At 39.7% G+C, this 12,691-nt stretch overlaps 1 protein-coding gene across 1 annotated transcript in view; it reads left to right on the top strand.

Annotated features, from left to right (window-relative positions):
- The window catches only part of Arhgap42 (Rho GTPase activating protein 42), a 255,666-nt gene that overhangs the window by 128,557 nt on the left and 114,418 nt on the right, over positions 1 to 12,691 (top strand). Inside the window, exon 4 of the mRNA XM_021171512.3 lies at positions 8,623 to 8,694. Within this exon, the coding sequence (XP_021027171.1) occupies positions 8,623 to 8,694 (72 nt within the window). The remainder of the gene's footprint in view (positions 1 to 8,622; positions 8,695 to 12,691) is intronic.

The following is a 12,691-nucleotide window of genomic DNA, read 5'->3' as shown; positions in this document are numbered from 1 at the left end:
AGGTTCAGAGGTTGTGTCCATTATCATCAAGGTGGGAACATGGCAGTATCCAGGCAGGCATGGCGCTGGAGGAGCTGAGAGTTCTATGTCTTCATCCAAAGGCTGCTAGTGGAAGACTGACTTCCAGGCAACTATGGTGAGGATCTTGTACCTACACCCACAGTGACACACCCATTCCAATCAGGTCACACCTATTCAAACAAAGCCACACCTTCAGATGGTGCCACTCCCTGGTCCAAGGATATACAAACCAACACACCATCTTTCTTAAGGTTTTAGTAATTGAAAATGACCTAAATATCGTACAATTCTGATTAAAATATGCTAACATCTAACTACTAAGATGTAATTGCTGTCACAACACTGTGACTCTGGGGTTTATTTAATGAATTTTCTTTCTTCCTACAAGCTTTCAAAGATTGTCAGAAACTTGCTTAAAATAATAAATTAGCAGCTTAAATCAGATGAGCAATTTTATTTTCTCATGCCAAAGGTGTTCTTTGTGATGACTAGAAGGAAGAACACACTAAATCAACAAGAAGAAATCACATTAAATTATATTTGCCACTGGGGTAGAGGTTGGAGAATATATTGAATTATATAAATTTATTCATTTGCTGAAACTCACCCCTCCTGACCTCATACAAAAAGCCATTTTTCTTTTCAACTCAATTAAGGTATAAAGCACACAAAAAAGGGAAAACTCCTGAGGCTACAATGAACTCATGTCAGAATGCAACGTGTCTGGCTCTTAAGGTCTGAGGATGGGTGGAGGTCTCTTTTTCAGGAGCCTGGGGTGCTGATATACCCGAGCTGGCGGTTATGGGCTTATCTTTGGCCACCTCATATAGACTTAACAAGCAAACAACAGCACTGGAATCTAATAGCGGCGCCTCTAGAAGCATGCAGGTCCAAGGGACCCTGGAATGTTAGAGGAGTAGACAGAGTCACCTTACCAGTTTCTACAAAGAGCCATTCTCCTGAATTGGGCAGGAATGACCATTCAGTCATCTGAGGAGAATCAGCAGGGCTCAGAGCATTTTTATTTTTGCCTTGAAAACTCAGGTTCTGAATGGTGTACATGAAGCTCCTCTGGAATGGCCTTTGAGTTCATAGCATCGTTTTGAAAAGTCTATAAAAACCTTAAGTGAATACTCTGTTCAAAATTGAAAGAAAGTATTAAGGTACACATAGTTACAGATCTTTGGACTAAATGTTTTCAGTAGCCTTTAAGGCACCAATTCTAATTTGAACTGGAGGTCTTGTTATTTTTAGCTGTAAAGCAGCCCGTCATTCTTTTTCCTTGGATTTCTTTAAAATGTCATCTTTTTTAATTTATCCTCTAGGAAACAGTTGTTGGGACAATGATAAAACAGATAGGGTAGGAGAAGACATGCGCTGCAGTCACAGGTGTATTTTTAGGTATTTCCTTAGTGTGTATTGGCTTTAACAGCACTTTTGCTTTGACACTGGCTCTCACTGTGCAGCCCATGATGACTTTAAATGTCATCCTCTTGTCTTAACCTCCTATGTGCTGGAATATGCAGCACTGCATCTGACTTAAAAATTTTCTTTGCTTAACCTCACACTTATCTGGATTAAGAGCAACAGCATCAAAAGCTAAAGGAAGTATCTTTTGGTTCAAGTATTCCAGCACTTAGAAAGTTCTGTTTGGCACAGCCTTGTGCTGTAACCAGCTCATATCAAACTAGATGAACACCTGTGATTTACTTTCTCCTTCTTGGCTTGATTCTTTCATGGTTGAATGGCTTTCTGTCTCTTCACTATATGGGAATGGGTGATTTTATTGGGAAACAGCAGGCTACAATTTGGCTCATGCTTGTCAGAGGAAGTCAAATATCTAGAAGCACAGAGGCTGGCTGCCATTGTCAGGGAATAAGCTCACAACTGATATCATTCACATAGGGCATGGTGCTAGACTCTGGAGTATGGCCTTGCTAATTTTTTGAAGAAGAGTAGATTCCTGGGCATAGTTCTCCAAGCTGACATTTCTTTTTCCAATATATTCCTGCAGGAAATAAGTATCATCACTAGTAAAAATAGATGAAAAATGTTACTAATTTAAGTCAGAGTAGGAGTTAAACAGCTGAGATCTAGGGTGTTGGGGTTCACAGTAGAACACTGTCCTGAATGTGGAGAGGCTAAATATTCAAAAATTGAAGCAGAAAGTTAAATTTAAGTAAGAATTAACTGGTTAGCTGTGGTGTCCAGATAGCTTGAATAACTTTTTCTTTTTCACAGTCTTTTCTTTTGCTTTTGCTTTTCCACTAAGCTTATACTTAGAAGACATACAATAACTGGGAAAGGATTGCAATTTGTAATGTAGAAAGTTCAACTGGTCTATATCCAAGAGATGGGCCCTACTGTAGTTTTCTGAAACACCTTACTCTTGTGCGCGCCCAACTGGCCAGCAAGAACGACGCTGCAACAGGATCCTTCTGCACACATTTATTGGGAGAGCTTGATTGCAGAGGCGAAGAGACCCCAATCCCAGAACTGATGCTGCTTATATAGGCCTAGGAGAGGCGTGTCTCACACCCGGACTGGTTGTGCTTGGGTTATGCTTACCACCTCATTTGCATGCCTACATCTGATTGGTTAACTTCTTTCTCATCTGATTGGTTCACTTCTCTCTCATCTGATTGGTTAACTTGTCTCTCATCTGATTGGTTAATTTTGGAAAACTTTACTGCCTATATATGTGTGGTGGCCAGTGGAAGCCAGCATCACCCTGCAACAGCACATGTGGCTTCCCACATCTCCCCCTTTTTGTTTTAATAAAATGAGGCTGGACTAGGCCTGTGCAATTATGTCCATCCGCCGTGGCTCCTGTTTTAGGTCGTTCCTCTAATGTCACAGCCTTACACGTCATAGGGTAACCCTATCACCACCAGGCCCCGTGTCTTAGGTTGATCTGTGCATGAGGAAAGTTGCCTGTCTCTGGATACCGCAGTGCTGTGTGACAGTAACTACTAAATGACCTAGGGCGAACTAAAGAGGCCAGCCAAGTTTTAAAAATGAATTAGTGGGGAAATCATGATCACCCTATCGTGTGCAATGAGGAAACCTCAGCAATGTGCAAGGGCTGATCAATGATTGTCGAGTCTCTCTCATCCCAGTGCAATGGATCCATAAATCCGTGGGGTGCAAGAGCACAGAACTCAGATGCCGACTAATTCTTGAGCATAGATAACCAAACTTCAGGGGAGGCACCGTTTTCAATAGCTAAAAGTGCCTGAGTTATAATCACCTTGTCACGTTTTTGTTGGGTTCTGAATTTGCATACCAACCAGAGCATGAACACCAGTCCACAGCATATGGCAGCACCAAACAAAATCACTCCCACCCATTCCTTAAAGTAAGAAAATGCAGAGGTAAGTCAAGAGGTAAAATTGCCAACAATGATGGGTTCTATTCAAGTTCCATTAAGGCTTAAAATCTGGCATTAGATGTAAAGAATTGAGGAAACATCCGAATGCGTCAAAGGCATGGTTTCAGGAACACAGAGCTCTTCAGTTCTCACTAGCAGGAGCATCTCCAGTCACAGGAACATCCACGTCCTCACAGCTCCACCTGCCCTGAATTGCTCTGGTCAGCCGCTCTGGGACTTGCAGCTGTTATCAATGATCCTGAGGAAACACAAACAGACCCTCTCTCCCAAACCAATTGAGAGCGCTCCTCTCTTACCTGATTCAGTGCCTCATTGTCTCTCTGGAGTTCTGCAACACTGTCAACACAGGTGGGCAATGATTTCCACGCCCTTATGGCAATCTGATTCACCTGCTCAAACACCTGCACTGGATATCCTGATATCCACCCTGCAACGGCACATGTGGCTTCCCACACCTTACCAGCAACCATGTCAGACAAGATGCTAAAGAAGAAGAACTGGCAAAGATCTGGGACACAGCACTGGAAGGATGCTGGCTTGTCATTCCAAAGCACCCTGGTATGCACTTTTCCCAGTTGTAAATACCCAGTAGGAGAAGAGTCCATTTTTATCTGGGAGACACATTGTACAGTATCGACTGCATTGTGTGTACCTCTACCATTGTACCTGCAGAAAACTCCTTTGTATTTACTTACAACATTGATATCTCCCAGGACATTACTTTTACAGTGAGGTATATACATTCATGTTTTCTTATTGTAAACAACATCATCTCTTATAGCTTTCTAAAACAACTACTCTGGCGGGTGCTATAGAATATCTTTATAGATTTGCTTCAGATCTGTGACTGCTTTTGGTATATGCAAGTGGGAGGTAGTAACATCTTCTTATTACTTAGAAAGTTGCCATATAGTATAGTACAGTCATTACAGTTAGTGAAGAACTATGGAAAGAGCCAAGAGCACTGGTTTTTAACCAGCCAGGCATAGGGGTGGGGATGGTAGTAAAAATGTAAGGATCTTTAAGATTCCTCTCATTCAGTGACTCTTGTTTGACAAACAACATCCCAGCAGTGAAAAGTAGGAACCAGTTACTCTTGAAAACTAACACTAGATCTCCCAAGCTCTGTAGGAAATTGTATCATGTATGTATAGGGAAATAAGTAACAGCAATTTTGGACACTCTTTACTTCTAATCACATTAAAATAGTGGCATCCTTTGCTTTTGAGTGATGTCAGACAATCACTGTGACTGATTACGAGAATCACTTCGGACACCGAAAAGAAATAGTGTCTTGGTTTAATGTAGCTTATCCCACAGTTGCAGGGCTCTGTAAAAATTAGCATGACAGTGGATTTAAAGGGAGGAGTAAAGGCTTTATACATCTTAATACACATACGACAGACATAAATATAAAGATTTCATTCTGTAAACAAGCTATGAAATGAAATTCTATTCTCATCTTCATTAGACTAAGATTTAGGAATTCATTCAATGTTGTATAGCATCAGGGAATAGGAAGAGAGCCGACTAAGTTCACACAGGGAAGGGTGCGTGGGTCTTTGATCTGATTCACTTCTCTTGTACTGAAAATAAGTGGAGTCATTGGTAAAATATTTTTAAATGTTAACTATGAGCCAATATCTATAAAAATAAAGCCAAAAGCTTGGTATTAATAAGGGTTATAAATGACATGTCAAGTAAGGTATTTCTAAGACTTTAAAGTTTTACCAATATTTATCAAGATAACATTAAGATTGTCCTTGTATTTTTCTTAAAGTAACCCAGCAAAGCCATACCAAATCAGACATTTCACAGAACCAGAGTCTACATCCACCTGAACTCTGTGACTTGAGCTGTACTTCTGGAAGGAACTTCAGCAGATCTTTTGTTGTTTCTTGTTTCTTTTGCTTTGTTGATATGGGGAGGAAGAGTTCTGTGTGAAACAAAATTGTGTTTCTCTAGATTAAACAAAGATAATGGTAAGCTCGGTCAACCAAATCACACCCTCTTTTACAAATTAACTAGTGGGTTTTTGCCATGTTGAGCACCATTTTTCTTTGTTTTACATAAATAACAGTGTCTTTCAATTTTTCCCCAATATTAACACCTTCCATGTTTTGTCCATGGCTTAGAACATAATTGAATAATTCCATACATGTGATTGGGAGTATGCAGAAAGGAGACCCCACATTCCCTAGAAGTATGCAAAGACCTGGGTTAGAAATAGCCAAAGCTGGGTGTAAAATCACTTAGCCACCTTTTGTGTTGACCTTTGTATCAGAATCTCTTGAATTTACATTCACATATTATGAACAGCAGCCATTGACTTCACATGTCCACTCAAGATGCAAAAATCTCAAAATGTTACAATAGTTTAAAGGAAAAATTACACTGAAGTTTATGATCTGGTGTAAGTGCCCTGATAGATAATGCTTTTTAAATTAGTATGAGTTTCAAATTCATTCACTCCAGAAAATCATTTTTAAATAGTTTGTGAAAATTAAGTGACTGCAGGGGATGGAGAAGCCCATGTGAACTGAGAAACTGGCATGTGCCAAATCATATTAACAACTTAAAACACTTTCTCATGTGGATTTTTGAACACCTTAAAGAGCTTAGGAATGAGGAGTCTCAGGATTACCAGTTTTTGCGCTAAGAGACCGACGAGGCTGGGTCTGTCTACCATTTGAGTTCCTAATACATTTCAGATGAGTGTTTACAAGTTTGAGTTCACTCCTAGCAAATGGTAGCTTTAATCTAGGCACTGTGAAAGCCTTCATGAGCATTTGTTGTGCAAAGGGTACTTACCCAAGCATGCTCATGTTATTCTGATCATTCCTCCTTTCTTTAGTATCTTTCCCTTTTAAATTTAATTAAAAATATTGATGCATATGTCTGTCTCTGTGTGAGTTTGTGCACATGTGTGGGTTTATGCACAGCCTGGAAGAAGGTCTCAGATCCTCTGGAGTTTCAGGTAGTCAGTCATAAGCTCCTGATGCTGGAGATGGGTATCAAGATCCTCTGAATAGCTACATGAGTCTTAGCCAGTTCCTTCTTCAGTTCCTCTACTGCGGATGGGTTTCATCCTTCAACACCCAAGATTTCTCTCTTACCTCCACATGAATATGTGTGTCCAAAGTTCCAGAAACACACACACACACACACAGAGGTTTTAAAAAAACAAGTTTATCTCAAGTAGAGACCAACCAAAGTTATGAAATTAAGTGAAATAAGTAAAAATAAAAATCTTATATTGGCATTTTATATATGGTTTTTAAACTCATGGAAAAACCATATGTTTAAGTATGGCTATATATGTTTAAACAAATATGTTTCTTTTTTTTTTTTTTTTTTTTTTTTTGGTTTTTCCAGACAGGGTTTTTCTGTGTAGCCCTGGCTGTCCTGGAATTCACTTTGTAGACCAGGCTGGTCTCGAACTCAGAAATCCACCTGCCTCTGCCTCCCAAGCGCTGGGATTAAAGGCGTGAGCCACCACGCCCTTCTTTTTTTTTTTTTTTTTTTGGATTAGGGTTAGGGTTAGGGTTACTGAGTGAGGTAACACAATCACAAAGGAACTCACACAATATGTACTCACTGATAAGTGGATATTAGCCCAAAACTTAGGATACCCAAGATATAAGATACAATTTGCTAAATGCATGAAACTCATGAAGAATGAAGACCAAAGTGGGGACACTGTGCCCCTTCTTAGAATTGGGAACAAAACACCCATGGAAGGAGTTACAGAGACAAAGTTTGGAGCTGTGATGAAAGAATGGACCATCTAGAGACTGCCATATTCAGGGATCCACCCCATAATCAGCTTCCAAACGCTGACACCATTGCATACACTAGCAAGATTTTGCTGAAAGGTCCCAGATATAGCTGTCTCTTGTGAGACTATGCCGGGGCCTAGCAAACACAGAAGTGGATGCTCACAGTCAGCTATTGGATGGATCACAGGGCTCCCAATGGAGGAGCTAGAGAAAGTACCCAAGGAGCTAAAGGGATCTGCAACCCTATAGGTGGAACAACATTCTGAACTGACCAGTACCCCGGAGCTCTTGACTATAGCTGCATATGTATCAAAAGATGGCCTAGTAGGCCATCACTGGAAAGAGAGGCCCATTGGACACACAAACTTTATATGCCCCAGTATAGGGGAATGTCAGGGCCAAAAATGGGAATGGGTGGGTAGGGAAGTGGGGGGGAGGGTATGGGGGACTTTTGGGAGAGCATTGGAAATGTAATTGAGGAAAATATGTAATAAAAACAAATATGTTTAAGTGAGCCAATGTGAAAAGTAGTTTCTTTTTTCCTCCTCAGATTTTCATTTGCCCCATATAGAACAAATCATATAGGTCAGTGCAGGGAGAGAAGGCATCACTAATTTCGCTGCTGGTCCTTCTTTTCCTTATTTTTTGAAAGATGTGTATGTGTGTTTGTTTGTTTGTGTAAGTCTGTGTGTACATTTATGTGTGTGTATATTTGTATGTCTGTTTGTGTGTGGTTTTTTATCAGTATGTGTCTGTGTGTTTGTGTGTGTGTGTGTATTTCAGCCTCTGTTTGTACAGTGCCCACCCTTGTATCTTATGCCTCCCCTGTAGTATTCTTACCCACCCACACTGGGCAATCTATCTGATTTAAAGTTCAAACAACTCGCCACTTGGAACATGGAGATAAACTGATCTGTGTTGAAATGAAATCAGATACTGTTTTTGTTTGGGTGGAAATATCACCAGAGCCTTTAGGCAAATCCCACGTGCAAAGAAACTCATTAGGTAAGAGAAGACATGAGATGAGCCTTTTATTCCCCTGTATTTGTGGGATTCTAACAGCTACTGGCAAGTGGAAGAGCTGTGCCAGTTTTAGGATGATGACATTGAATCAGTGTAATGAAAGTATTTGTAAATTTAGTATTCAAAATGCTGTTTTCTTAGTAAAATATAGAAGAAATACAAACATTCAAAACAGTTTCAGTAATTTACTTATATTATTTTGCATTTTTGTTAGTATTGAGGGAAATCATACATGAAACCCACTCCATTATCAGGCAAAAAATACAATAAGACATGAAGTTTAAGTTTTATAGAAATAGATTTGAGGACAAAAACTGCATTCAATAAGCTAAATGAAGGAGACCATTTTTCAGTATTATTTACATGAAATTGTAATAGAGTTTAATATATGTGCATTTTTATTTTCAGATTCAAAATGCTAATGATGTATTAATTGCACCCCTTGAGAAATTTCGAAAAGAACAGATCGGTGCAGCTAAAGTAAGTGTGACTTTTTTCCTTGTTCCTTAGATATTATCCTGCTAATTAAAGGTGATATAATCTCCGATGTTAATATTTTGAAATTATGACTTGTTGAAAATATTTTGAATTTTTAAATATTTTGTATGTTTAAAATGACATCATTTTAATACTTTTTAAGAAAGCCTATTACAAAGACTGGAATTCTTTTTTAAAAATAAATGATATTATTCTTCTACTAAATAGATAACATGTGTGTATGTTATGTGGGTTCCTCCTGCTCCTGCGATGGTTGGGAATTGACTTTTTTGCAGAGAGGATAAGGATTGGGGTTTGTAAAATAAAAGAAGACTTTTTCTTACTGGAGATAAAATAAAACATTAGGTCACTATATACTGAAAATTTTATCAAAACTCAGAAAGGACTTTTTAAAAATTATTTTTTGTCATATTTTCATGATTTTATTTGTGTTAAAAACTTTAAATATATTTGACAGAAAGTCTTTCAGTTGCTATACATTGTGTATGGACCTGCTGCAATTTTTCTGAGCCTATTTTAAAAATTGACTTGAAACTTACATTCACATATTCAGTTATTATTTGCTGATTTGTGTATCCCTACACATGCATACCCTATAGTGAGCATGTGGAAATCTGAGGATATCTTACAGGAATTGTTTCTCTTCTTCTACTGTGTGGGTCATAAGAATTAAACTCAGGTTGTCAACCTTAGCAGTGGGTACCTGATGGACCATCTCATGGAACTCCACCATCTTAGATTTCCATTTCCTGCCCTTGCTCAACACCATGTACACAGTTAGAATGTGAGGATTTTACACCAGGAAGATTATTTTTCCACATTCTTTTTTGTAAATGTTATTCTTTGACAACTTTCAATATGTGTCCCATGTACTTCTATCATATCACTTTTGGGTTACCCTCTCTCTCCTCCCATGGAGCTCTTTAGCACAGCCCCTCCTGCATTTATCTTTGCTCTTCTGTGTTGGACTTCATTGTAGTCAATCTATGACAACCTGTAGTGTTATTTCCTCCCGTCCCCTCCATCCTTTCTGGCTGAAGTAATGGCATGTCTGACTGTTTGTTCAGCAACCCCCCACTTTTATCTGCCAACAAAATCTGTCCTATTGGATCATGTCATTCTTCCTCCCAGGACAGCTTCAGTGGTTGTGACATTAACAGAAGATTTAATCCTAATGATATTGTCCTTGAGTTGGCCCATAGTTACATGTCAGGGCACAGATCAACAGACATAGGTGGGAGCTTTTCTTCCTCCAAGTGCCCCACCTGAGCATTTCGTATTTTTGCTTATGTCTTTCTCTCTTCTGGGGTATGCCTTGCCCTCTCCTCTTTGAACTCCTACTGATGCCTTATGTCCTATGGCAGCATCAGGAAGCAGATGTCCTCACTCAGCCCCTTTGCCAACACTCTTTTTTCTTTGACAAGAGACATTTTTCCCTCTCATGGGACTGAATACTTCTTAGCCTTGTTTCCCATAATAAGTTATCAGTGTTTGGCTTGAATTAGAGCTTTGTTCCACCAATTTTCACATAAAGAATGAGTCAGAACCTTTTCTGCTAATTAATTCAGCAAATGTTTATGTTTCTCATGGTTGCCTTACTTGGTAAGTTTAGTGTTTGATAAGATTAAGGAACACAGCTGTAAACAAGAGAGACACGATCCATACCCCATGTCCCTTACATCTTGCTGGATAACAGACTCTAAAGCCAGAGAGAATGCACTGAAGATTGTGACCCAGAGTGAAAGGGATAATGAGTGGACATCAGGGGTGTGGTCCTCAAGCAAAGCCTAGAAATGCAAGTGCTCTGCTTCCTCTGTGTTTCTGAAACTGTATCTGTGAGCCTCACGAGGCATTCTCTCCTAGGTTTAGCACATGCCACATTTGCCAGTCCATCCTGCAAGAGGTGATTTCAGCTATGGATTGCTGCTTTCTCCCTGGAAGACTTACACAGCAGCGTTCACCTACTGAAACAGGAGCAGTAACACCCACTGTTTTGTTTTGTGAATATCTCAGTCACTGGACAGAACAACTACAGATACAAATGGGGATATTATGCCATCAAGTACTTACTGGGGTGTTAAATATAAAACCAGTGATGTTGTGGCTAGGAATACCTGTCTGTCTATCATGTTGATTCTGTTTTATGTGCCTCATACTTTTCCTTCTGAATTGTTAAGAGATCTTCAGTAAAGGGAAAAGAGAGTTAAAAAGCAATTATCCCTTTCTAAAGTTACATGTATGTTAGTTTTCTTCTGGGAGTAGGAAGCAACCATACATGAGGGTATCTTTCTTATTTGTTGTTTTCTTCTGGGAGTCTGAAGCAACCATACATGAGGGTGTCCACCTTATTTGTTGTTTTCTTCTGGGCATAGGAAGCAACCATACATGAGGGTGTCCATCTTATTTGTTGCTTCACTGCTTCTTTATATGGAGATTTCCTTATTTGCTTTGTAAACCTAATTATCCAAAGAATACTGCAACTGTTCAGTCTGTCCAGTGGAATTTCCCAAGCATTTTGGGGCCAATTAGCCAGCTGGGATGGGAAGACCAGGATATGGATGAGCCTAGAGTCTTCCATGGCAGTCAGCGGACTCTCCAGCCTGTTTATCCTATGAACAGAAGTGGAAAATGCTGAATCAAGTGTCTTTGGCCTCATAGCCTGATGATCCTGCTCAGCTTAAGTAGATCAGAGCCCTGACTGACCACAGACTTATTCTGTTGTATCCTCCGTGGAGCATGAGACACCTGATCCTCCACTGTGGAAAGTTGGGCTCTTAGTGAGTTCCAGTTGTGGGAAGGAGGCAGGCTGTGCCAGAGAGAGAGGCATTCAGGAAGATTAATGATAGGTGATTGGACTAGAGGACAGGAGATGGGTCCTGCTTTTTTGTGTGTATCTGGAGATTAGAAGGCTTATCTGTAAACAGCTGTCATGGATGTATTTATTGGAAGGTTCTTGGTCTGATAGCATATGAAGAATTGAGTTCTATTGTATGCCTGACCTCTTACACGTGTTAGCGGGCTGAGGAATATTTGGTTTAATTTATCTCATGACATTCTTGGATTATATTCTGCAAACATGAACTGAAAGTAGGGATTCAAAACAATTAACAATTACTATTAGAAAGGATTCCCAGTGTGTAGATGTAGCCAGAAAAGCATTCTTACAGAGCTAGATGAATCATAGCCTTTGGGTTTTTTTTTTTTTTTTAAATAAAATGACTCATGTTGTTTGTCTTTGACTGTGCTGGAAATCTCTTCTCTCATCCAGAGGGAACAGAGGCAAGGCAAAGCCACAGCCTCTCCTCCACTTCCTGTTCATGTGGAGATTCCAACGGTAAGGGTAGACACAGCTCTGCATTTCTTTTCCTTTCTTTTAAGACAGCATCTTGCTCTGCTTTCCAGATTGACCGGATACCTGATTTTGTTTCCGGGCAAACTGTGAGTTTAGTAAGTGCTCTTGTTTCAGCTTCCTGAATGCTAACATGACAGGTGTCTGCCACAGCATCTGGATTCACCTGAATCTTACTCAACAACCACATGTCTCAGAAAAAAAAAATTTTTAAAAACCAGAATGCATAGCTGTAATTGAAATAGAAGTGACTTTACAGAGTCCTGGGGATCATTTCTCAGTGTGCTCCCCTCTTGGGATGCAGGGAGGAAAATGTAGTTCCCTACACCTGAAATCTTCTGACTCTTCAAGGCTCCCGTGCTGCAATTCAGAAAACTCCTTTGTGAAATATTCAATTCTACTATTAGCAAGTAGAGGATTATACAAAATACAACTTAATTACCAAAAACCTTAGGTACAGCCAAAGCTCCTCACTTCAAACTCAAGTAGTTAATATGATTCCCTGACTGGTCCCTGGAATCTCTAGCACGCACTAGATGCTCCACACTGACTACTTTTCTAGAGAAAAGAACTACAAAAGTCCTGGCCATAAAAGTTGAAAGCTGCTTTCACTTTGGAGAGAAATGCTTT

The sequence above is a fragment of the Mus caroli genome, unplaced genomic scaffold (genome assembly GCF_978045245.1).
Source record: "Mus caroli unplaced genomic scaffold, Mus_caroli_1 scaffold_11, whole genome shotgun sequence".
Lineage (NCBI taxonomy): Eukaryota > Metazoa > Chordata > Mammalia > Rodentia > Muridae > Mus > Mus caroli.
The sequence above is the reverse complement of the archived record's forward strand: the minus strand, read 5'-3'. Positions and strand labels throughout refer to the sequence as shown.